At 54.7% G+C, this 26714-nt stretch overlaps 1 protein-coding gene across 3 annotated transcripts in view; it reads right to left on the bottom strand.

Annotated features, from left to right (window-relative positions):
* The window catches only part of KCNIP3 (potassium voltage-gated channel interacting protein 3), a 68922-nt gene that overhangs the window by 29317 nt on the left and 12891 nt on the right, over nucleotides 1-26714 (bottom strand). For 2 of the 3 annotated variants that reach the window (XM_033100947.1, XM_033100946.1), the window contains exon 2: nucleotides 20508-20673. In XM_033100947.1, the coding sequence (XP_032956838.1) occupies nucleotides 20508-20667 (160 nt within the window). In that variant the 5' untranslated portion in view covers nucleotides 20668-20673. Of the gene's footprint in view, nucleotides 1-13925; nucleotides 14275-20507; nucleotides 20674-26714 lie in introns of those variants that run through there. The other variant, XM_033100948.1, reaches the window with a different exon arrangement.

The following is a 26714-nucleotide window of genomic DNA, read 5'->3' as shown; positions in this document are numbered from 1 at the left end:
TTAAGGACCTGGGTTCTTGTATCTACCTACACTGACAGTCTCAGAGCATCAAGCTTATCCACATGTGATCATGTGATCATGTGATATCTCATGATCACAAGATAGATGCCTAGTTCCAGCCTTCACATCCCAACATGACAAAGTTCTAGGAAATAGAAAGGGACAATCTCTTCATATATATTCTTCTTATAGTGAGGAAGGCTTTCCCATCAAGCCTCTCATAAAAAATCCCTTGTGTTTCCTTGGCTGGAAGTGCCTCATATGCCCTGCCCAAATCAGTTACTGGCAGGAGGAATGAGACCACCATCATAGTGGAGACTACTGGCTCTCCACCCAAATCTATTCTCCTCTCTTCTACAATAAAAAAAGTCTCAACCAGGCATGTTGACAGCATTTCTGGTGCTAGGTGGTGACAGCATTTCTCGGACTCCTTGGCAATTAGATGTGGTTATGTTCTTGCCAGTGGAAGTGATGAGTGCTCTTTTGGGGATGGAGGCCTTAAGACAGCAAGTGAGTTTCCTACCATATGCATCCATGTATATGTGACGAGTCCCAGAAGTATAGGAGAGACAAAGGAACAGAGAAAATATTTGAAGAAATAATGGTCCCACATCTTTACATTCTATGAAAAACATAAATTTATAGATTCAAGAAGCCCAAAGAATCCCAAATATGATAAACATGAAGATATCCACACCTATACACATCACAGCCAAACAGTTGAAGTACAAAGTCAAAGAGGAAATCTTAAAAGCAACAAGAGAAATATGACATATTACATACAGGGAACAATATGATCAATAGCTGACTTCTCATCAGAAATGATAGAGGAAGGAAAACAGTGGAATGACATACCCAAAGTGCTAAAAGAAAAAAGAAAAAAAACACTTATCAACTGAGAATTCTTTATCCAGCAAAACTATCCTTCAAAAAAATGAAGGTAAAATATATTTCCAGATAAAGACAAAGAATTCATTGCTAGCAGACCTACTTCATAAAAAATATTAAAGGAAGACCTTCAGGCTGAAAGGAAGTAACTCAAATTTACAGGAGAAACATAGGATGCCAGAAATTACAATTAGTGGATAAATTTAAAAGACAGTATAATTGTATATTTTTATAATTTCAACTCTTAACTCCTTTAAAAGACATTAATTTGCATAAAGCAATAATTACTAATTTTTTTCCTTATATATAGATGTTATATATGTGACAACAATAGCATACAGGAGGGGAGAGAAAAAGGAAATATATTAGAAGAAAGTTTTTATATTTTACTGGAATTAAATTAATATTATTCTGAAGTAAATTATGATAAATTAAAATGCATATTATAATCCCTAAGGAATCCAGTAAGCAAGTAACTCAAAATAATAGTTTTTAAAATCAACAGAGGAATTAAAATGTGCACTAAAAATTTTATTTAACACAAAAGAGGGAAGTAAAAGAGGAACAGAGAACAAAAAAGTAACAAAAAGGAAACAAATAGAAAACAAGGAGCAAAATGACAGACATAAATTCAACCATATCAATAATTACATTTAGTGTGAATGGATTAAAAATGAAGGGAAGGAAAACAAGAAAGACTACAGGGAATATGTGAGACAAAGTAAAAAAGTCTAACAAATGTGTAATTGGAGTCCCAGAAGAACAGAAAATAGAAAGGGACAGGATTTGAATTTGAAGAAATAGTGGCAGGACATTTTCCAAAACTGATGAAAGATATCAAACCACAGATTCAATAAACTCAGCAAATCACAGGCAGGATAAATACAAAGAAAACCACAGCTGGGCACATCATGATCAAACTGCTGAAAAACAGAGGCAAAGAGAACCTTAAAAGCACCCAGAGGAAAAAAGATACATTATATTTGGGGAAATAACAATACAAATGATGGTAGACCTTGTGACAAAAACCACAGAAGCCAGACTGCAATGGAATAACATTTTTTCAAAGTTTTCAAAGAAAAATAACTGGTCAACCTATAATTCTACACCCAGCAAAAATGTCTTTCAAAAATGAAAGGTAAATAAGACATTCTGAGTTAAACAAAAACTAAGAAAATATCTCATCACTAGGCACATTCCTCAAGAAGTACTAAAGCGATGATGTCTTCCATGTTGGAACCAGCTTCTGGGAATAAATCTTTGACCTTCACAGGAATCATGGGCCAGAATCAGGCCAGTGGTCTCTGGAAGGTAAGCAACTTCATGGTCCTTAATTAAGGAGTTCTGGTTCTCATGGTTTGGAAAGACTTGGAAGCCATGAGAGGACTGAGCTACTTGGCCATGTGGCCACATCTCCAGGTGTCACTGTGGTAGTGGACCCCTCATTGCCTACTTATGGGAACACTCTCTTTGGATTGATTCTCCCTTGGTCAGGAGTTGGGTGTCTCTCTTCATGCCTCTTTCCGCACACAGGGCATACCCAAATCGTCATCTATTGTCCCAAGTCTTTACAGGAGTCTAGTAACATTAAATAGGAGCTACAAGGAGGGACATTTGAGGGCCTCTTGTCCCCAGAGACCCTCACCCTACGCCCTGGTCCCCTGTGATGGTAAGTTCCAAATCTCTCTCTCACATGGAGGCTTTCTCATTTCTTCTTAGGTCTCTTCTTCCCCTCACCTAGCTTCAGTCCAGGGGAACCAACCAGCCCCAGAGTGACAGGACTGGGTAAGACCAGCTGTGGCTCTTGCCAGCAACTTCACTTCTGACTTAGAGTTTGCACAATGTCCACCATGTTGGTTTGTGAGTTCCTTTGGAGAAATTTATATTTCTTGGTTGAACTTGGCTTTTCCATCTCTCTATGTTGGCAAAAGGACTGGGTAATGAGAGTCAGGAGATGCAAAGCTGTGTAACATAAGTATGCTTCTTACCTCCTTCAGCCTCAGTTTCCTCATCTCAAAAGTGGGGGAAACATTCCTTTACCCCTGGCCTGCCCCCTCATGCTGTTGTCGTGAGACTCAGAGGCACCCATGCATGTGGGCGTGCTTTGTACACTGGGGGGTCCAAGCACATATTAACTGGGGTCATGTTATTTCAACAGCCACTGAATCAAGGCCAGGGCCCTGTGTACAAAGATACACAGGAAGTATTGCTGGTAACTCAGGGTCTGCTGATTCCCCTGGCAGTCGCCCCAGTCACATGGGGTCATCAATCCTCATGTTTTATGACACTGCTGCTAAGTGCTCTCAAGTCCCATCCTTGCTGCTTATCTGTGAAGTTGTCTGGACATAAGCATTTCTTTGTTTGAACTCAAGCCGAGGGCCCAGGGTGTCTTGGGGAATTTCCACTCGGGAAGCTTGTTGACGGTATCTGAGCCTCTGTGGTGGCCTCTGGCAGCTCAGGGAGGCATGTTTATTTCAGACGCCCTGCATCAGCTGGATGCAGGTGAGTGACTTGGGAATCAAAGCCTTGGGATCTGACATGGAAACAGAAGGGAGATGCAGAGTCATGGCCTGGGAGCTGGAAGTCCTGGGTCTGAGTCCCACCTTTGCCTCCTAGGGGCTCAGCCAGTTCACACTTCTCCCTGAGCTCAGCAAAGCGAGGGGACTGGGTAATAGTAATAATAGTAATACGACTAATAATAGCAGCTTCCTTTATGGAGCGCTTCTACGTGCCACCACTCTCCTAGGCAGACACGTGCATAATGTCATTTAATTCTCACAGCGCCCCTATTAATGTCCCCATTCACAACTGCAAATAACAGGGGCCACAGGGTTTGCCCCGGCTACTTCTCTCTGGAAGCTCTGCGAGGCTGACCCCAGCACGTGCTCTGAGAAGCTCCCTGGAGACACCCAGCATCCCCTTCTCAGAGTATTAGAAGGGCCCAGGGCAGGCACTGGTGAGGCTCTCACAGAGGAGGGGTCAGGCCTAGAGGCGTCTGTTAGCTGGACCCAGAGGGGGAAACATGGTTTTTGAATCTTCCTTCAAGCCGGAGAGTCCTAAGATTCAGAGTTAGAAGAGGCCTGGGCTCATTCATGCATTTACTCTGCCGACACATATCCTACTGAGTGTCTGCTCTGTGCCTGGCAGACACAGCACTGAATGTGGCAGACATGTCATTGGCCTCAAGGAACTTACACTCTAGAGAGGGAGACAGACAATGAGACAGTCGTGATAGGGCACAGCAAAGACCATGATGGGAGAAATGCATCAGAGGGCCTCCCACCCCAGACTCAAGGCCCAGAGGGAGCCTGGTGTTTCCAAGTCCAGGTGGGAAAGCAGACAAGGTTGAGGACCCAGGTCTGACAAGTCCCAAGCCCGCAGGCTCTTACCCACAACCTTCCTTTAAAACGTGCAGAGCGAACCTGGTCTGACAAGCACATCTCAAAGGTATTTGACCACAGAATCCTCTCTCACACACGAGATAACAGCCCACGGCCCGCACTTGGCCAGACACTGTCCTGCCATGTGAGTTTTTAGACAATACACTTGTCTTAGTCAGCGTGAGCCCAGCCTGTCGTCAAGCAGATGGGGAGCAGACTCTCCTCCTGACTGTGGGGCCTGGAAAAGCCCGTTTGCTTTTCCCTGGGGATCTTGGGGATCAGGTGTGGCTCCTGCACTGCATTTCTGGAAAGGTTCAACACAATAACACAATTTTTCTATTAATGACTATTTCCTCTCCTCTGGTCTCTGAATACCTGACCTGCATGGCTATGAAGATTTCCCTGGGCATATGTTCCATTTGGGGGCTCGGGAGACCGTTCCCTATACCCCTGGGCATCCTGGCTGGGCCTTGAGAAAGAAGGAAGTGAAGCTCAGAGTGGTGCTGTTGGTGGCCCCTGATCTGGGCAGTGCCCCAGACACCTCCCATCGGTAGGTGGACCCTAGAGGGCGCCAGGGAGCACCTCCAGCTGGGAAGCTCAGCACAGGACACCTTGCACCCAGGAGCCGCTGTAAATACGCACTGACTTGGTTCCACTCCACCCCCCAGCCCATGGCAGGAGTTATTTCTGGCATGGAGCCTTGTCCAGGAGCTCATTCAGGATCACCTCCCTGTCACCTCAAGATGTCCCCATGTCCTCACCTTTCCCTCCCCTTTCTTCAGCACACAGGGCTCCCTGCCCTGGCCTCGGCTTCCCTCAGCCTGCAACTCGGTAACTCCAGGCTCCCTCCTCCTGCTGCTGCCAGGGAAACACCAGAGATCCCCGAACCCAGCCCCTCCTGGAAGTGGTCACAGGTGGACCTGGGTCCACAGCAGAAGGGGGGTGAGTCCCCCACCCCAAGCAGGGAGGACAAGAGGAGGCCTAGGGTGGGATGAAGGCCCTGAGCTGGCATTTTCGGGTTTGCTTTTGGAGACAATTAGGAGTTGAATTATTAAAGCTGGGCGAGAGCAGAGGCTGTTTTTAAGAAAGCATGAGTAAGCAGCGCTCGCCCAGCAAAGCACAGGATCGAAGCGATCAATTGCCATAATGGCTGCAAGGATTTACTCGGCTTATGTGGAGGTGTGCGCCAGCGTGTACCCAACAGGGGTCCATGCTCAGCAGACCCTGTCAGGCTGCCCAGGGGGTGCAGCTTCAGCTCCCTGCCAAGTCCCCACCAGCAGCCAGGCCTGTGACTGGTGGTGAGGGCCCCTGTGGGCTTTGGAGTCCGATACTGCAAGGCCCTCCTAGTTTGGTCACCCAGGCCGGCTGCTCAATCTCCCTGGACCTCAGGACTCATCTGTAAAATGGGCTGGCAATGCCCACCTTCACGCATGAAGCACCCAGATGGTGGGCACGTGGCAAATGTGGGTTCTATTGGCCTGGGCCTGGGGGGGTGGGGAGGCCTACCTGGGGGCATATGCCTGGGGCTCTAGTCTTACCCCTGAACTTGCTTAGGTAGAATACAGAACCAGCTTGAGCCTCAGATGGGGGTGCCCTCAGGAGGAGCCCCGCTGCTCCGAGGCTCAGCTGAGAGCTGGGAACCAGAGAAGTCACTGTATACTCACTGGGTCCTAGGCTAGTGCTGCATCTCATTTCATCCTTACAGCAGCCCAGCAAGGAGAATTCTTCCATCATCACTCCACATTTCACATGAGGAAAGTGAGGCTCAGAGAGGTTGAGTAACTTGCCCAAAGTCACACAGCTGGTAAGTCACAGAGCCAGGACTATAGGCCCCTCCCATCCTGTCTAGGAAGACACTTAGAACCCCCACCCAATCTCTGCCTTCTCCTCCTCCTGCGTGGCACCCCCTATGGAAGGACATAGGCCACTAAGAGGTGCCCCAGACACCAGTCAGCAGCCCACATGCTTGAAGCCATGTCTAAGGATTGGCAAAGGTGTGGGGACAGAGTCCCAGAGAGGAGTTTCCAGGCTCTCGGCCTCACGTGGAAAGGTGCTGGCTCGGTTATTAGACAGCCATCAGCTGTAATCAGATGGCCATCCGCTGTGGCTGGGTGGCCATTAGCTGTTACCGGGTAGCCTTTAGCCACTAATATAACTGCCGTGGCTACGCTGGGGGTGGGTTGGTTGGTTGGTTGGCAGAGAAGTGGGCGGTGGATTGCGGATTGTGTTGATCCTACTTCCTGTGTCTCGCCTGGCTGCCAGTGAGATTGGGGTGCAAGAAGACTCCTTGTTGGGGTACTGGCGATGTTTGCTTTTGTGTTTCGACCAGCCACCATCGAGAATATAGTGGTATGACTCCCCTATCCATGGCTCCGTGGGTGTTCCTTTTTTGGCCTCATCTTATTCTGCGTTCTGATGTGGGGAGCGGATCCAGAGACCCTGCATGACAAAAGGCCACAGCCGAAGGGACACACAACTTATTTACTCCTCTGCCAGGGCTCGTTCCGCCCGGCAGCCCCTGCACCCTGAGATCCTGGCTGTAAGGGGACTGCACCAGCCACACTGTCCCAGTGGTCAGTCAGCCGATCTCTAAGGGCCATGTGATCGTGGATGAGGATGTTACTGCAAGAACAGCACCTGGTCTCTTCCCCACCAACAGGCAGTCTCAGGCCACGTTGATCACAGAGGACGTGCAGATGGCAAGCCTGCATGCACACACGCACACACGCTTACACTCACATGCACACACTGACAGCCAAGCCAGCACATGGTGGCTTCCAGCCTCCCCACTGAGCCCTCAACCACTTTCCTTAGGAGACTGCTGCTCAGAAGTGCCCAGGTGCCCACCAGATGCCCATTGCCTTCCTCCAAGTGCTAGGACGGAGTCTTCAGCTGTTCTGTCGGGGACACTGAGGCTGAGACAGCTGCGGGGAGTGGAGGAAAGAGCACCGTCCTGGGAGTTCCCAGACCAGGGCTTTGCACGGCTCCCATTCTCTTTCCACCCTCAGTTTCCCCATTTGTGCCATGAGAACTCAGCAGGTCCAAGAGGAAGACCGTGGGGCTGGGGGAGGGCTGGAACCTGCCATTATCCCAGGCCCAGGAAGATGGAGGGGAGGCATGGATAAACTGTACCCACACTCTTGCCTCTGCTCTCATTCCCCCAGAGGGTACAGGGCACAGGGAGCCCCAGTTTTGTCCAGCACAGGCTGGCAGCTGGTCCCAAATACCCCAGCTCAGGCCTGGCCTCCAACAGACCAACCGCAGCAGAAGAGGCGGGGATGACGAAAGAAGCGAAGAATGATGGGTGAGGAGCAATTCTCCTCTGCTGCTTTCCACCACCTGGCATGCACTCAAGGCTCATAGGGGTGGAATGACCTGAAGGGCCACGGCCAATGGGGCAGAGCTGGGGGGAGAGACACCCAAACCTTCCAGCCCAAGGCTCCTGGCCCTCTCCATCAGTCCTACCGACCTGCTTCACCAACCTGTCCCCCCAGGCTCCTCGCTCCCCTCTTGAGGAGAGGGGATGCTGGTTGCCTCTCACCTGGTTGGGGAACTTTCTGCAGACAATCACCCTGCTGTTAGCCAGACTCCATGCTTTGTGAGCCCTCCTCTCCTGCTCCTCTCTGCCTTTCACTCCCTTCCTCCCACATTCATTCATTCATTCAGTCATCCATTCATTTACACTTGGATACACTCTGTTCCAGGGCCCATGAATCTTCAGCCACTTCCCACTCTAGTCCCCAGCTTCTGGTCACTTCTCAGGCCTAAAGCTCAGCTTGTCCTTCTCCACAAGGGACAGCTCTCAGTCACCAGAGTGGGAGGGCCAAGCCCGTGGACCCCATCCGCATGGCCGCAGTTGCTCTGAAGGGAGGTGGGGGAGAATGTCGTCCCTGGGGCCCAGCCAGGACACCTGCCCTCTCCATCTGTCCCTGGCCTCTGCCTCTCACTCCTGTCACTGCCTCCTTCCAACCTTCCAGTCCAGACTTCACCAGGCAGGGGTCTGTAGCTCTTGTCCCTGGACTTTTATAGACCCCTCATATTACCCCTCAAATTTGGAAGAGGCCATTAAAGTGTTCTCTTTTATTTTGCAACGTAAGGGCACTAAAAACAAAAACCTAACTACTCTCTATCTTCAGCATTATTTCAAAGAGAAGGAAGATGTGAACCACTGGCAGGGAGGATGTTTAGTTGTCTGATAGTCAGTCCACTGTCGTCCTTCCCCACGTCACCTCCGGGACTCTGCCAGCCCATGGACTGGCGGTCAGGAGCCTGGTCTGCCCATTTGGGGGAGCATTTCTGCCCATTTGGGGGAGTATCAGATCATTATAGCCCCCCTACCCCTACTCCAGGCCAGGCACAAGCCAGGATGTGGACATGGCCCCTGTTGGAGGCTGTCCCCTCATCCACACCTGAGGAAGACAGCTAAAGAAGGCCTTCCTGTGTCACACCCTAGAATTCACCCTGCCCTCCTGAGGCCTCTAGGGTGACCCGAGAAGGTGCCGCTGCCACCCCAGGACAAACCTATAACTGGGGCAGGCACTTCATGGGCAACAGAGGGGTGGGGAGGCCTGCTGTCAGGAGCATCCCAGCCTGGCCTGAGCTTAACTCAGGGTATCTGGGGCCAGGATGCAAGGATGCACCCTGGAAGAGAGGTGGCAGCCTGGGAACACCAGATGTCTGTGTTCTAAGCCACAAATGTGTGAAGAGGTGAGTGTGGGGGTGGAGGGCAGGCTGATATTAGAAAATGTGGAGCTGTGACTTCAAATGACATATTGGCCCTTGTTGCCCTCTGGTGGACAAATGGGGGAATGTCAAGAAAGACCCTTCTGCAAGCAGAAGGGGTGGGAAGTCACAGGATGGGGGTGGCCAGGCCAATGGGCACCAGGCTCGCCAGCCTGTGAGCATCTGCCCGGGAGCCCCAATGACTCAGTCACCAAGGTTCCGCCTTTTCCCTGAGCAGCCCGAAGCATGCCCCAAAAACATTTCCTTCCATCCCGAGCATCTGGAAGCTATTTCTGTTTTCCCTGCACACCACCCCAAGTAACCCAAACCCCTCCACCCCAGAAGGCAGGGACTGGGCCCCAGAGCAGCAGGAACACACACACACACACACACGCGTCACTAGGGAAGAGGGCTGGCACAGGAAGGTGGCCACCCCTGTTCTGTGACCTCCCTCCCCCTTCGCCTGCTTGCAGAAGGGTCTCTCTTGACAGGCATTCCCCCATCTGCCCACCAGGGGGCAACATGTCTGCCTCCTCGTGTCTGGGCAGGTGGCTTCCAAGCATCTTTTTGAGGGCTCCTCTGCCCCCTCTTCCAGTCAGTGCCCAGCAAGCCTTCTCACTGACCCTCCATCTGCACCCCATACACCCTCTCCTACCCCTTCTGAACAGACCATTTAGAGTCAGGCAATGCGGGAGGCTTGGGGGCAGAGGCCACTGGAGGGTTGGGGGCCACAGCGGCCCATTATTCTGTCTGGAGAACGCCAGCGTCTCGCTAAAGCTGAGGCAGGATGCCAAGCTGCTCCCCGTTGGCTTATAATGAACTTCACTTCATTAGCAAGGCCCTGGGCAGAGGTTTGGGAGGCATTCTGAGTGGTGAAAGGGCAGAACAAGCATCTCGGGAGAAGCCCGGGAGATGCAGGAGTGGGCGGTACAGGCTCCAAAGGCAGGCCCCAGCCCAGAGTCCAGGAGCCACAAATGCACCCCAAGCTCCCAGGCCCCTGTGGCTGTTTAAAGGGGCAGAGAGGGGAAAAATGTACAGGATTCAGAACCGTCCTTGATCTTGAAGATTACCCTCTCCAGCTCTAATTTCACAGATAAGGAAACTGAGGCCTAGAAAGGATGTAACCCCAGCTCAGAGTCACACAGTCAGTTCCCATTATCACCAGCCCTGCCAGTGAAATAATGAAGGGTAGCGCTGCCCTAGTCCTTCACGGACTTTGGTAGAATCCTCAAAACCACCCTCCATTATACCAATTCAATGGATGAGGAAACTGAGGTTCAGAGAGACCAAATAACTTGCCCAAAGTCACACAGCAACATAAAGCAAGCTGATACAGGAGCCCAGCATGGTACGAAGGCGGAGAAAGTATGAAAGGCAGGTTTTTACATGCATATGGCAACAACGTTCTTAATGACTTCATCATTCCTATGACCATTTCACAGATGAGAAAGCTGAGGCTCAGACAGGTTAGAAGCACTTTGCTTCATGCAGAGCTATGTGAAAGCATTGGAACAAGGAGGCCACTGGACTGAGGTAGCTCTAATGCCGCGATAGGTGATGTGAGCAAACCAAAACCTACGCCAGTCAACGTAGTCAAATCTGAGAAACAGTCAATCACAGACAGCCAACGAGGCTTTGCCAAATAAGGACAACCACTCAAGCTACAGCCAATCAAATAATTTCCTCACTTCGCTTCTACATCTTCTCTATAAAAACCCTTTACCTGGCTCCTGTTGCTGGAGCCCCTGAACGACCTTTGGTTTGATGCTGCCTGGTTCAAATTTGTGTTTGCTCAAATAAACTGGACATTTTTGATGTGCCTCAGTTTACCTTTTAACAACTATGAGCGGCAAAGAGGCTATTCTTTAAAGTTGTCTTTCAATTGTGTAAATAAAGCCCAAAGAGCATTTTGTGATCTTTTGGGTCCTGTGAGGGCGTTGACTAACACCTGCCCTGGGCATTGGACTGTCCAGGGGAGCAGGACTAAGCTGTACCACTGATGAGGGCCCAGTCGTTTTACAAGCCTGTGAAGCTGACAAGATGTGATTATTTCCTCTTTTCTCTGGCAGAGATGACTCCACGGGTGGCCTCTCTGCCCTGGATCTTCCTAAGTTTCATATCCAACTGAGCACTCGGATCTCAGAGTTCCTTTTATTTCCACCCTCTCTAAAACTCGCTGTGTGTTTTTCTCTTTTGAATCAGCTTTGTCATTCTGCTGGTTCCCTCATTAAGGACCTCAATGGAACCCTGACACACACACTCACTGTCTATTTGTAGGAGAACGATATTTTTAACACATCAAGAATGATGCTTTGAAAATTCAAGCCAGCTGTGCCCAACTTTTTCTGTAACCTTGGGTTTCTGCCACCTCAACCTGAAGCCTGAGTTCTCTCTCCTGGCCTCTGGCACCTCCTTTCCTCTTCCCCATGCCTGCCTGTCCCTGGGAAGCTGCTGCAGGACAGGGGTAAGTGGCCCAGAAGACAGGATCTGCGCTATCCTGATGTGGACGCTGTCTCACATCCAGGTGTTCACTGTGACTTTTCCGGTTGAGCTTGTGCAGCGGTTCCAGTGGTTGCAGTAAGGCACTGGGAGCTGACTCTGTAACTCACTCTGCTCAGCCCTACGGGCGTAGACAGGAGGAAGGCTGGTGAGGGGAGGAAGGCGGTGTCTTTGAAGGGTTGGTGTTCTGGGGAATTTCCCCTCCTCCCTCACCCAGGCGACATCCATCCTGCATCCAATTGAGGGGCTCGGGGCAGCCTATGTCCCTGGAGTTGGGGGATGCAGGGCAGGTGGGTCTGACCCACTGCTGGAGGAGTCAGGATGACTGATGGCCGTTGGCTATTCTGGCCAGAGGCCACCAGGGTAAGGGGAGGGACCTGGACACCCGAGCAATGGTCATGGAGGTGGAGGGTCCCTTTCTGCAGAGCTCCCTTGGACCCTGGGGGAGAAAGCTGGGAAATCCGTCTTTAAAGTTCCATCCTCCTCCAGGAAAGACGGGGGAACGAGTCCAAGGGGCACCATGGGCACTGATGGGAGGTGGCCCTGGCCTGGCCCCAGGACCGACTGGGAACTGAGCAAAGCCGGGGTGAGGCTGCCAGGAACCGGCCCACACTCTGCCTTCCTTCTCCAGCCGCAGGCCTGGGACATCAGGGGCAGGGGGACCCCAAGTGACCGAGGGCCTGGAGCACTGATGCTGGGCCCGAAGGGGTCCTTGGGTACTTGCTGACCTGAAGTGACCACAGGATCTGCGCAAACACCGTTCACAGGGTGGGAGCAGCAGTTCTGCACAGCAGACTGAAAGGGTCACAGGTGACACAGAGTCACACTTCCTCCGGCATGTTCCTACCTGGATGCCCAGCATTTGTGTTTTCAGCAGCCATCCATATGGTTCTCAGCCCTTCTCAGGGTTCACACCCAGCCTGCTCTCAGCCCCTCAGCTCCCTGTTCCCAGGAGGCTCCCAGAGCCAGCGTCCCCCTGAGCTTCAAGGAGCTCAGAGGTGAGCCAGCAAGGCCGTGCTGGTGTGTTTTTGTCGGGTGAGGGAGATGAGGTCCAGGGAGGCAGATCGCTCCCTGAGGTGGCTGGGACCTGCAGTGCCCTCCCTCCCTTTCAAGACAGACTAAGACAGGAGATAGCAGAGGGGGTGAGAGAAAGCACCCCACGCATGCAAGCACATCGGCCCCCTCCCCTGCAGCCTGAGGCCCCCCAGAGGCCCTGAGGTTGCACCCCTGCTTTAGACCCACACCTGCCCCCTTGGCCAGCCTCACTACATCAGAACCTTGTCTTCTTATTCTAGAGATTTGTCACTGCTTTTGAGTATATTTAAACCATTATTATTGCACTGATTTTGAGATGATTGATCATATGTTCAATTTTATGTTTTTATTCTTCTTAAAATGTTACTCATTAATCTGACAAGTATTGAGGGCTCCAGGCTTTGTGCTAGGCACTGAGGACAGGGCAGGGAACAAGATGGGGGGACAAGGCCCCACCACTGGTGAGGGGATAGCACATTGTCTCTTGGCATCTATGGGCACCTTTGGGCAGCATAAGCAGCTTTTGGCTTTGGCTGAAGAGCCAACATGTCACATGTCACACTGACTCATCTTCCTGTGTTGGGGGAGTCCTCTGATAGCTCCTTGGGGAATCATGTGATTTCTTTAGGCTCCTTCCCTTCACATCCTTCCAATAGCAGAACAAAAGGGCCTGGAAGCTGCTGGGGTCTTTCCCTTTCAGGGTCTAAAAGCTCCTGACACCACCCTTCCAGGTGCCCTGGCACGGACACAGGGGGTCCCCACACGTGGGAGATCCTCTCATGGCGCCTGCCTCCTGGGCTCCGTGGCCTCACTGCGGTCCTGGTCCTACCCAGCTCTTGATCGTCTGCCCAGGTGAGGGGCAGTGGGGCCTGGCCTGCTGGGGAGTAACTCCGCTCCGGGCTCCTCTGAGCCTGAGAACACAGGCTCCGGGGGGCACCCTGGTATCCCTGCCAGGTTGGCTGCTTTTCAGAGATTTGGGGAAGATGGCAATCACTGACTAAGCAAGTTCTACATGGGTCTTTCTACACACTTACTCCTTTTCTTTAATCCTTAATACAACTGTCACATCTGTCTTTGATGGAAGGGGGAGGGGTCCCCAGGGAAGGAGGGAGGTAGAGAGAGGAGCAGGGCAACAGGGTCAGCATGCACGCAAGCTGCTCACTCCCTGCCAGCCTGGACTGGGCCTGAGTCTGTGGCCCCAGAGATGGCAGCCCCCTCCCCACTTTCTTTCCCTCTCCAGGCTCCTGAGTGGGGGAGCCTAGCCTGGACCTCGGTGCCTTCAGGTCACAGGGCAGGCCTCCAGGACTGCAGTCAGGGCCGCTGTTCAAGGTGGGAGCCACTCAGAGCCCCAGCCTGCCCCTTCCTGCACCCTCACCCCAGGCCCTGCCGAACAGTCCTCACCTTGAGCCAGGTTCCCAGAGATGCAGCGGAAGAAGCAGCCGATGACGTCCCCCAGGAGCTTCTTGCAGCCATGCTGGCACTCCGGCAGCCTCAGCGCAGCCCCCCGGGCCGCCATCCCTGGGCCTGGCCCAGTCCCAGAGTCCCCTGTCCTGCCCTCGCGCTCACTCTGCAACCCCAGCCTGCTCTGACCCTCCTCTGCCTGCCTGTCCCTGACCGGACACTCAGAGCTGTCTACGAGGGTGCTCTCTCCCAGTCCCCTCTGTCTCTCAGTCTCAGCTTGTCTCCTGTGGGCCTCAGCCCATCCCCTCGTGTCTCGGCAGCTGTAGCCTGCCCTGTCCTCTTCTGTTCTCTGTCCCCACCTCCTGCTCGCTGGGCCTTTCCCAGCCCCACTGCCAGGGGTCAGCACCCTGGAGCAGCCTCTGCTCCTGCCCAGAGCTGGCCAGGCCCCTTCACTTTGTGCCTGGCTCTGGCTCTGGCTCCTGGGACCCGAAGCTCACTCTCTGGAGGCTGAAGGGCCCCCACCGCTCCCTGGGCTGGGGAAGGGTGGGCCTCGTGCCTGAGCTCCCAACACCAATGAGGAGGTGCCAGCGGTGTGATTTTCAGCTGAGGCTGTGATCTCCCTGCAAAGGGGCCTCATCCAGGCCCCCGGGCTTTGCTGCAGCCAGAAGCAGAGCCACCTTGCTCCCACCCCACCCTGGCCAAGGAGGCTCAGGGGCCAGGGACCCTGGGCAGGGCTGGGGGACAGGTCGGGCCCTGGGCTTTGCTCACTGACCCATCGCCCAGCCCTGCTGGTGCCTCTACAGCCTGGAGCATAAGGGAAAGGAAGGGGCTCCTCTGATGAGGAGGATAAGGGAAAACCAAGTCTGTGACTGGAGCAGGAAGTGCTGACTACCCTGCCCCACCCCCACATTTATTGAGCACCTAGGGTGTGCAGGCAGCTTGCCCAGGTCCTTCTGGGCACCGGTACATTCAGTCATCAGAACTCTACGAGGCAATATGAGCATGGCAGAGAATGCCACTTCAGTATTCATTCTCCTCTACCTTTCTTATCCACAGAACTCAGATTGGAGGTGGCAATGTGTCCAGTTTAAAAGGCTGCCGTTTCCCTGCCTTCCTTGCGGTCAGGGTGGCTCTGTTCTGAACAGTGAAATGTAGGCATAAATCTTCCAGAGATTTCTGTAGGAGAGTTGCTTTTTTGATGTAGGCCCTATCACTTCCTCCTTTCACCTGATTTCTCCTTCCTCTTGCCTGGAACAAAGCCATGATGTCTGAGGCCAAAGCACCCACCTTGCAGCTGTGAAGGAAAGGGCAAAAACGCCCAAAGATACTCACTCTGACATCCCCAAGCTGCTGGGCTGGTGCCAGCCACTGCCTCGCCCAGATTCTTCAATTAGGAGATGCATGCCGCTGTCTAAATGAAGCCCCTTTTATTTGGGGTTTCTGTTTTGTGCAAGTAAGCGCAGTGCTTGATGGGCCCTCCTACGTGCCATAGTTAAGCGGGCTGCTCCAGGCTGTTTCCTGAGCTCCGGCAAAGGCTGTGCAGCAGGTGAGGCTGCTTACAAGCAGCTGTGTGCCTGGGCCTGGTGACCAAGCACACTCAATGGCACGTTGTGTACCTAAGGCTAGTGGCAGGTCCCAATGCAGCATTCCTCGGGTTTGAGCAAAATCAGGCTTTCATTGGCAAAGATCTGCCTACTGGACTCTCATGGAGAGGGAATGCCTGGCTGTAGGACACAGGTGGCCCTGAGACCTGGGATGCCAGCCAGCAAATTGTATTCACCTGACCCCCAGGTCGACAGGAGCCTGTGCGGCATCCCGTCGTCACGCATAGGTGTGCCATGTCGGCTTGGGGGACACGTCTGGAAGGCCCAGGTGTGTAAGCAGGGCCTCAGCCCTCCCATGGTAACAGCCACATTGCTACCTTCCCCTTGGCCCACCCCTGTGGCCCACTGGGGAGTCCCTGAGATGCTTGAGGAGGAAAAGCCTTTGTGTGTAATTTATAGACAGAGCTGCCAGAAATGCCAGAAGCACGTCTAAGTAGATATGACAGGCCACTCAGGTGGAAGGATGTGGAGAAGAGACATTGCCCATGTGGGCTGTCATGCGGGGTGTCATACGGGGTGTCACGTGGGGTCTCTGGTCCCGCTCCCCACATAAGAACGCAGGACATGGTGAGGCCAAAAAGGAACACCCACAAGCTAAAGATAGGGGAGTCACACCACTATAGTCTCACTGGCAGCTGGGTTGGTGTGGGGACAGAGCCCCAAAAAGCAGTTTCCAGGCTCTCGGCCTCACATAGAAAGGTGCTGGCTCAGGTAGTAAATGGCCATCGACTGTGATCAAATGGCCATCAGCTGTGGCTAGTTGGCCGTCAGCTGTAACCAGTGAGCCATTGGACACTAATATAACTGCCGTGGCTAGGCTAGCAGAAAATGGGGGCTAGCAAGAAGATGGTGGCTGAGCCTGCAAGCGGCGCAGTGAGGGTTGAGAATTGTGTTGCTCCTGGTTCCTGTGTCTCCAACCCAGCCGCCAGCAGGAATATAGTGGTGTGACTCCCCTATCCATGGCTCCATGGGTGTTCCTTTTTGGCCTCACCATGTCCTGCGTGCTTGTGTGGGGAGCGGGAGCAGAGACCCTGCAGGCCGTCCCGCACGACACTTGGCGCAGTGAGCAGGATCCCTGCACGACAGTTGGAGACACAGGAAGCAGGAGCTACACTATCCACAACCCGCCGTCCACTTGTCTCTGCCAACCAACCTCACTTGTGAGCTGCAATCCGCCTCTCTGCAATCCGCAATCCACAGTCCGCCACGCCACGCCACGCTACGCCACGCCACGCCATGCCAGGATGCCACACCACCACGCCACACCTTGCTAGCTTAGCCAGGGCAGTTATATCAGTGGCTAAGGGCTAACCGGTAACAGCCAATGGCCAACTAGTCACAGCTGACGGCCATCTACTACCTGAGCCAGCACCTTTCTTTGTGAGGCTGAGAACCTGGAAACTGCTTTCTGGGGCTCTGTTCCCACATGGCACACTTACATCTGCTTGCCCACCTGGCCTGGCAGGAGAGATGACCTGGGGTACAGATTTCCATCGTCCTGGACCATTCGTTCAGGAGTCAGGGCAGCAGACAGAAGAAGGCTGGAGGCCTGGCCACTCAGAAGCGTGGGAACATCAGAGCCTTTGTGATGCGCTCCAAAGGGCACCTGTCCACTGAGTGGACAGGACAGCCTGTGTGCACACGCCAGGTAGCCTGTACTGGCTGCTAGGGGTACTGAGGCTCCCTATGGTTCCAGAAAAGAACCTTCCCTCGCTGAGCTGACCGGGCCACAGCTGTTGTCAAGTGCCCAGCCAGCCAGCAGGTGGCAGGTCAGCTACACTGTATCCCTTCCATCTGACAGGGACCATTTGTCCTTTCTGGGCTTGACACTCTGCACGTGGACCTTCCTTGCTGCCTGCCCTGCTTCTGCCAACGTCACCGCCCATCACAGTGTCTACACATCACTGTCACTCACCAAGGGACTCATTTTACAACAGGGAAGTGTGGCCAAAGGCCAGCGCTTGCAAGACCCCCGGCCTCACCGTCCCGGAGCCGGCAGCCCTTGGCCTTACAGAGCGGGGAGCGGAGCGCCCCCTGCCGGCTGGTTCCAGCACCAGCTGGGAGACTCAGGTGCTGTCCCATGGGAGGTGGACGCTGTTGCCCCTCTGGCCAGAACAGCGGGTCCAGGGCCCACGGGCAGTGGTGGTGGCAATGGGCTCCACATTACAGGTTTTAGATCCCAAAGAAGGATGCTTTCCCAGAGGGGAGAGGCCTCTGGGTCACTGCGGATGGCCCTCCTTGAGGATGGATGCACTTCTCAGCCAAGGATGGGCACTCCTCCTGGGTGGGCTGGGGAAGTGCCCCTTGCCCTGCGCTCCCCTTTTCCTGGGCACAACCACCCTAGAGGCCGCTACTGCTGACCACCTCCCAGCTCCATGTTGGGGCCTTCACAGCCCAGAAGTGATGCCAGGGCACAATGGCAGCTGGTCCCGCCCTGGCCCTCGCGACTCCGGCCCCTGAGTGCCACCCAGCTTTGGCTGAAGTGACCTGAGCTTGGGGACACCATGCAGTTTCCTGGGCCTTGGCTTCAGCTCCAGCCGGTCCAGAAATCTGCCTCTCTGTCCAGCTTCTGTGAATGGAAAATCCCCTGACAACAAGGGTGCAGTATCTCGGCCGCCTGCCACCTGCCCCAAGTGCCCGCTGCCCAGGCCACTGAGCTGGGAACGACTGAGCCGCACTGAATGGCACCCATTGTTCCCCAGGCCCAGAGCCCATAGAAGCTCCTGAGGGAGCAGGAGCACCTCATCTGCACACAGTTTAGCATTTCACATAGGCGCAGTCCTCCATGTGACCAGCAATGCCATCCTTAAGGGACATACATGGGACATGTTGCATGGAGGAGACGAGTGTCTGTGAGGGTAGCTGCTGCCTGCACAAACCCTAGAGGCTCCACTCTCCTCAGCGTCCCCGAGAGAAAACACATGGGAGACACACAGCAGGGTATGTGCCCTCCTGGAACACATGGCAGAAGCTCCAGGTCAGAGCCCACTGGGCCCCTGACGCCATGTGGCCCACTGAGTCATGTGACCTTGCATCAACCCTAGTTAAACAGAGTGACCTGCACTGCCCGTCTCTCACAGCTAAATAGGACCTGGTTTTCCTGTGTTCACAAACCCTCCGGGTGCCTAGTGTGCCGCCTGGTGATCAATCCATCTAGGGGCTGGGCCAGAACCACTGATAGCATCCTGGGGCTGCCCCCTCTCCTGTCTGCACAGCTGCTGTGACAAGTGACAAGTCCTTCAGATGTGTCCTGACAGCTCGGCACGAGCTGAATGTGAAAGGCGCTGCCCTCTATGAGCCCAGGGCGTGTGAGTGTGGTCCCCTTGGCCCCCCATTGTTGTGACTTTCAACACAGCAAGTCTGCCCCCAGCTCGCCTTTCTGTGTGTCCACCTATACTCAGGTGTGCAAACAGCCCCAGCGAAGAGGCGGCACACCACACTTGGCCCCAGCCTGAAAGTCGAGAATTAAAGCCGGGCCCCAGCAGGAGAGGCCTGGGGTGGGGTGGGTGCTGGATGGAGCGGGTCAGGGAGCGGGACACAGAGACACTGAGGCCAGGCCAAGGCACTGCAAGATCTCTGGGAAGGAAAGGAGGAAGCCCTGATGACTGCAGGGGAATTTGGGCGTTGAGCGTGAGACAGCTGTGCCAGCCAGAGCGCCCGGCTCCCCTCCACGCTGCCTCCTCCCCCACGGGGAGAGCTTCTCATCCTGCTGTGGAACCCTGAGTATTGGTGGGAGCTTCCCGGCTAAGCTGTCTGCATGGACTTGTAGTGGCATCACGCTTCTGCCACATGCAAAGCTATCCCCAGCCCAGAAGTGGTCGAGCGTGCAGACGCCACACAGGTGTTCATATGCATTAGTGTGGAGGCTGCTGCGGGGACAGTAGCCCAGAGCAAACATCAGCTGAGGGTGACAGAGCACTACAGAGGGGCTGGGCTCAGAGGAAGCAGAGGAGGGGCTGGAGTCAGGCTATGATCACCCTGAGTGGCGTCTTGGGTAAAGGACAGGGGCCTGGCTGTCAGCCACCTCCCCTCACACACAGGCTGGAGGTGGCTGCCAGCCTCTGTGTCCAATCCCCTCCTCACCCTAACTTATCACGTCTGGGGGTCTGGGGCCACGATTGTACCCATTCTCCAGTCAAGGGGAATGAGGCTCCATGGAAATCACACACAGAGTGTCTGACACAACAAACAAGATAGCTGTCAGGGCCATATTTGCACCTTTTCCTTAAAGTCAGACAGGCAGACTCTCAGGCACGCCTGTGTGTGTACCTGTGTGTTGCATGGATACCTGTGTGCAATATGTGTATGTGCATGTGTGTACCCACATGTGCATGGTGGGTGGGTATGTACACGTATGTGGGGGACGCACAGGTGTGTGTGGTAGGTGTGACAAGGGATGAGTGCGTGGTATGTGCACTTGTGAGAGGAGGTCACCTCTGCACCTCCTGCAGCGTCATATGTGCAAACACCAAATATCTCTGACAGCTACCACTTCTGTCAGTGCCTCACAAACCACCAGAATGCAGGTGGAGTAAAAAGCCAACACCAGCCTTGGGTGCACTGGGCAGGGCCGCCCCCCCCAGGCCCCTGCACACATTGTCACCCTTCACATGTGTCCTGCAGGTGGACACCAGCCCCTTTTACAGAGGACTCAGAAAGGGTGAGTCCCAGCCTCAGGGTACCCAGCAGGTGAGTGGGCACAGCGAGCCCAGCCTTTCAGGCTCTGGAGCTGGGCTCTACCCTCCCAGCTATTCATGGGGAGCCCCCAGCACGGCCCCAGTCCTCTGTCCCCACCCTCGTTGAGCTCAGTGCCCGGCGTGGATGAATGAGGACAGCTGTGACTGGATGAAAACACATCTCCGATGGAGGCAGAAGTGGTGGCCTGGGCTGGGGTCCCAGGGTGGTCTCGAGACCCCAGATCGGACAGAGCTCAGGACAGATCCCCACCCTGCCCTCAGCCACCCGCCCCAGCCCCTACCTGAGCCCTGCGGGGCAGCGCTGGACAGGATCCACTTGACCAGGCAGCACCGCATCAGGGCCTGGCGGGTGAGCCGCGGCCTCTGCCACTTGATGCCCTGCTTCTTGCTTAGCGGCACGTGCCCGAGGTCTCCCAGGAGGCTGCCATCCGACACCTTCATCGCCTCCTACAGCAGGAACAGGGAGAGCGGCCTGAGCCCTTGCTCATAGAGGGGACCTGCAGATTGTCCCAGTCCCCAGGCCCTCCCGGGCAAGGCCGTCCTTAACTCCGCTCAGGGCCTTGCCTTCCAGAGCTGCGTGCCAGGAGCTCCCAGTCCTGGCCGGAGAATTCCAGGGCCCTGTTGCCCCTGACACAGGTCAACTCCTGCCCAGTGTCTCACCAGCCCAACTCTCTCTCTCCAAGAGCCCCCAAGTCTGCTTGACAAGGGACACCTTGCTGGCAGACAACATCCACTGGAAAAGTCGCCCAATGACTCAAGACAGAGGAGTGAGGGGGGGACGGTCAAGGCCACCCGTGCCGCCCACACATGCTCCCTTCCAGCCGCACCAACCTGCCCTGTGAACACACCACTCTTTCCCACACATCTGTGCTCTTTGCCCAGCAAAAAGCCTCCCTTGTGTAGCCCGGTGAGCCCTACGCGTACTTTAAGACCCAGCTACAAGTCACCTCTCCCACGCAGCTTCCCGGCTTCTTGGCTGAGGCAGTTGGGTCTGCCCTTGTCCACAGCAGCATGGGCTGAGCAGTGGGACGCCTGGCCTAGGGCACGGCCTGGGGGCTCCCCACTCTGTACCCTGGTCTAGCACACGATGGGGCCCTTAGAAGGAGGGAGGCGAGGTCCAGACTTGCTCATCAAACTCCCACCATGGAGGGTCCCTTAGAGATCATAACCCCTCCTCTGACTGAAGCCCAGAGAGGGCAGTGGATCTGCATATGTTCACACAGCAAAGCTGGGCTTCCTCATGTCATTCCCGCACCTTCCATTTTTTTCCACCTGAGGCAAGGAGGGGCTGTGTGAGAGACCCCCAGCCTTCCCAGGAGGGGCACACTGATGGAACCCACTGTCCTGAGCTGTGCAATGATCCGAATGAACAGCTCAAATGACAGACTGGAGGACTCTTGGAAAAGGAGCCATAGGGGAGTATTCAGAGACACTGGATATGAGCTCCAGTGGTGTGGACAGCCTGGCGTCAGGGAGGAGGCTCGTAATCAGCGAGATTTGTTTTCCTACAATATTTTGCGTTTCCCCGCATCCTGGGTCCCAAAGCATGTCTTCTGTGCCCACACTGGCAGTAGGGTGGCCCCTTGAGGGCAAGGCCCCAACCCAAGGACCCAACCCAGTGGCTACACCAGCCACAGTAGCCACTTGGGGCATCTGCAGAGTCTAGTTTGTGGCCTTGTGCCCTGCTGTCCTGTTGGGGACAGCTGTGCTATAGGTGTGGCCTGGCTGACCGCGTCACTGCCACAGGCAGCCCCCAGATTCACGCTATCCATGAGTTCCCACCCTGAGAGCAGCGCGCCCGTGTGGGGGTGCCGCTGGGCTAGGACAACGGCCCCGCCCCCTGGGGAAGCAGGCTGCTGATGTTCTTCCAGATGGGCAGGCAACGTTTGCACAACCCTAAAAAATGTCTGGTGTCCAAAGCTGTGTAAGTGGGTGGCCTCTGCAGAGGCAAAGCTTCAACTGTAACCCCTGCCTCAGTCAGGTTCTCAGATGCAAGGAGCAGAGACTGACCCAGGCTGATTTTAACCAGAAAGGATGGAGCAGTGGGCTGCCTTGACCAGTCCCAGCCTCCCCAGGGAAGACAGACAGCCAGGCAGACAGACCAGAGCAAAGAGCGGGTGCTGGACAGCCAGACCGCAGCCACGGTCACCCCACAGAAGAGGCCCGCAAGCACTACTGGCAACACTGGGCCTGCTCCTGTGCTGCCATCCCAGGGGCCCAGGCCTGGGACCCCACAGGCCTCATGGCCCTGCTGTCCCTGGAACCTGGAGGCTGTGGCTGTCTCAGTTGAGTCACTAACTCCAGGTTCAAGGTCAAGAGTAGAGGAGTCTCTTGTCCCACCCCAGGCCATACGCCCCGTCTCTGGCTGCAAGGGGAACAGGGAAAGCAGTGTCTGGCTTGTTAGATCATCTCATGTCCTCAGTGGGGCCTTTCCTGAACATGGGGACTAAGAAGCACCCTATAACCATCCCTAAAATGGGGGATTTGTGCCAAGGCCTCAGTGAGGGGAAGCTGGTCTGTTCACCCTGCCAGCTCCCACTGAGTGGGACAACCCCATTAGCCTGTACACATTTGGGGCCGGGCACTCAGCCTCCTGGTCAGGTTTTGGTGAAGCGGCCGCCTAGACAGGGTGCTGTCCAAAGCCCTTATTCTGATCTTCAGGGCATTTGCCAACCTGGTGCTAAGTACCCCTCTTGTAGTCATCACGCCCCAGGCCAGCTCCTGACACACACCCTCTTCAGTAACACCCCTCACATTCTTCCCCTCCTCCAAGGCTCACCCCAGCAATGAGGTGGGGGTGGGCACATGCCACCCCGATCAGGCAGAAAGGGGGGTCGGGAGGCAGGGATGCTGAGGGAGCCCCCTCCACCCACATATACACAAGCACGCACGTTCGTACGCACGTACACACGGCTCCTGCCCTGCTGTCAGCCAGGCACCTTCTCCATTATTAACAATCTTATTCAGGAGATAAATGGCCTCAATGAATAGTCTTTATTTAGGTCCAGGGTGAAGTGTGGAAGAAGCGAAGGAGGGAGACAGGCATCGTGCTTCATCGTTGCATGAATTCTTTGCCGTGGGCTCGGCATCTGGGTTAGTGGAGACCATCGGAAGGAGAAACTGAGGGGGGCCTCAGAGACTCAGCAGGACCCCATCCGTCTCAGGACAGTGCTGGCGCTGGCTGGCAGAGGCCTCTGGCGAGGCCCTCGGCTGGTCATGCATTCCTGCAGCCCCTGCAGCCTGGGCCTGGGCTGATGGGAGTCCTAGCTGGTGACCCTGGGGACAGTCCTCCTGAGAAGGCTGGGAGGGCCCCAGGGTCTGGCTGACAGCTCCCTCCCATGCTATCCTGGGCCTCAGTGTCAGCTCGTCATGACAGCCCCAGAGGTCAGCAACACCAACCCCATTTTAAGATGAGGAAACGTCCCTGAGAGGACTTCCATGCCAGGCCACACCGGACTCAGTACTTTGTTCCACAGTTCGGGCATTCTTGGCCACAGGCTGCACGGCTGGAGAGGCCTGGGAAGCTGGCGCGGGCTTCCCTAGCCCCCAACCATGTCACAGTCCCTGTTTATGAGTGCCCTGCTGAGGGCCGCTGAGCAAGCCCTCTGGGAAGTGTTGGGAGGTCCTTTCTGGGAGGAGGGCAGGGCCACAGCACCACCAGGAGGGTCTGAGTCCTGTGGACTGTGCCCCTCAGACGGGGGGAGGGCAGAAGACGGGGGTGTGACCGCTCCCCGTGCTCATGAATATTTGACACTTGTCTGTCTGAGAGAGGGTCTGACTGGCGGTGTCAGGGACTGTTCATAGACACTGTGGCTCCCTCCCCTGAATGGGGAGGCTCTCGGGCACCAAAAGGAGGGGGTCCTTCCGTCCCCACCCCAGGGCCTCTGTGCTAGGAGGAGAGCTGGGCCAGTCAGGACACCCACACAAACTAAATCCCCTCCCAGAGGCCTTTGAGATAAAACCCCAGTGTCCTGGTCGTCTGCTATAAAAAGCCCCACTCCACCCAAGCCCTGCCTGACCGTGTTGGCCTCACCGTACCTGCCGCCCCCACAACACTCTGCTCTTCACCTGCTCAACACAACCTGCTGCCCTCCACTGCACGTTCTCTCACACACCTGCACACTTGCCCTCACACACCTGCACACTTCCCCCCTCCACCTGCACACTTCCCCCCTCCACCTGCACACTTCCCCCCTCCACCTGCACACTTCCCCACACACACCTGTACACTACCCTCCTCCACCTGTACACTACCCTCCTCCACCTGCACACTTCCCCCCCGACCTGCACACTTCCCCCCTCCACCTGCACACTTCCCCACACACACCTGTACACTACCCCCTCCACCTGCACACTTCCCCACACACCTGCACACTACCCCCCTCCACCTGCACACTTCCCCACACACACCTGTACACTACCCTCCTCCACCTGTACACTACCCTCCTCCACCTGCACTCTACCCTCCTCCACCTGCACACTTCCCCCCCGACCTGCACACTTCCCCCCTCCACCTGCACACTTCCCCACACACACCTGTACACTACCCTCCTCCACCTGTACACTACCCTCCTCCACCTGCACACTTCCCCACACACACCTGTACACTACCCTCCTCCACCTGTACACTACCCTCCTCCACCTGCACACTTCCCCACACACCTGCACACTACCCCCTCCACCTGCACACTTCCCCACACACACCTGTACACTACCCTCCTCCACCTGTACACTACCCTCCTCCACCTGCACACTTCCCCACACACCCACACACTTCCCCCCTCCACCTGCACACTTCCCCACACACCTGCACACTTCCCCCCTCCACCTGCACACTACCTTCCTCCACCTGTACACTTCCCCCCTCCACCTGCACACTTCCCCACACACCTGCACACTTCCCCACACACCTGCACACTTCCCCCCTCCATCTGCACACTTCCCCACACACACCTGCACACTTCCCCCCACCTGCACACTTCCCCACACACACCTGTACACTACCCTCCTCCACCTGTCCACTTCCCCCCTCCACCTGCACACTTCCCCACACACACCTGCACACTTCCCCCACACACCTGTACACTTCCCCCCTCCACCTGCACACTACCCTCCTCCACCTGCACACTTCCCCACACACCTGCACACTTCCCCACACACACCTGTACACTACCCTCCTCCACCTGCACACTTCCCCCCACACATCTGCACACTTTCCCCCCAGGATGTTCGAGGCTGACCCTTTCTCCCTTCAGGCCTCCTTCAGGTCAGGTACTGGCAGATTCCTGGCCTCTTTATCCTGGTTGCCCTCCTTCATGCATGCTCCATCTCAGCACCTGTTTTTATCCTGTGTTTGTTTTCTGGTGCATTTTTTGTCTGCTTTCCCCTCCTGCCCTTGTCAGCTCTGAGAACTGGGTTGGCCTGTTGTGTGAACATTCTTCCCCATCCAGCACCCAACACCCAGGAGGCCCTCACCTCCAACACCCAGGAGTGAAAGCAGAAAGCATCTGTGAGGAGGTAACAAAGCCCTGCACAGACATTTCCTCCGAGGAGGATGCACAGGTGTCCAGGCAGCCCCTGAGAAGGTGCTCAACCCCAGTAGTCATCAGAGATGCAGACAGAAACTCTCATGAGCTGTGGCTCGTGCCTATCAGAATGTCTAAAATGAGAAATAGTGACAGTACCAAATGCTGGTCCCGATGAGAGAAATGCCTCCCTTTGACATTGCGGATGGGGACGGGAAATGCTTTAGACTTTCTGGAAGACAGTGGGCAGCTTCTTTAAAAAAACAAACATGCAACTGCCATCCTACCCAAAAATTGTCCCCTTGAGCATTCATCCCAACAAACAAAACCTGGAAACAAATGGTCACAGCAGCTCTATTTCCAAAAGCCCCATACTGGAAACATCCCAGGTGGCCTTAAACAAACTGGTCCATCCACACTGTGGAATATTATGCAGCCATCAAAAAGAACAGACTGTTCATACACACAACAAACTGGGAAATTATACTGAATGAAAGAAGCCAATCTCAGAAGGTCGCATACTGTAGGATTCTATTTGTATAACACTTCGGAATGACAAAATTTTGGAGATGAAGCAAATTAGTAGGCCAGGACTTATTAATGCGGGGAGAGGTGAGAGGGAGGGAGGATGGTTACACAGGGACAGCACCCGGGCTCCTTGTGATGACAGAACTGTGCTGTACCATGGCTGTGGTGGTAGCAACACAAAGCTACATTTGTGATAAAATCGCATAGCACTAAACACACACACATGCACACACACAAGCATGTGTAAAACTATGAAGGTTGGAATGAGAATGGTAGACTACGTCACTGTCAATATACCACTGTGACCTTGTACTGCAGTTTTGCAAGATGCCACGGGAAGGGTAAGTGGGATCTCTGTGTTATTTCTTACAACGGCATGTGGATCTACAATTATCTCAATAAAGTTTCAATTCAGAAAAACTCACACACACAAAA

The sequence above is a fragment of the Rhinolophus ferrumequinum genome (genome assembly GCF_004115265.2).
Source record: "Rhinolophus ferrumequinum isolate MPI-CBG mRhiFer1 chromosome 13 unlocalized genomic scaffold, mRhiFer1_v1.p Super_scaffold_3, whole genome shotgun sequence".
In the NCBI taxonomy this organism is placed as follows: Eukaryota; Metazoa; Chordata; class Mammalia; order Chiroptera; family Rhinolophidae; genus Rhinolophus; species Rhinolophus ferrumequinum.
This window is presented reverse-complemented; position numbering and strand designations above follow the sequence as displayed.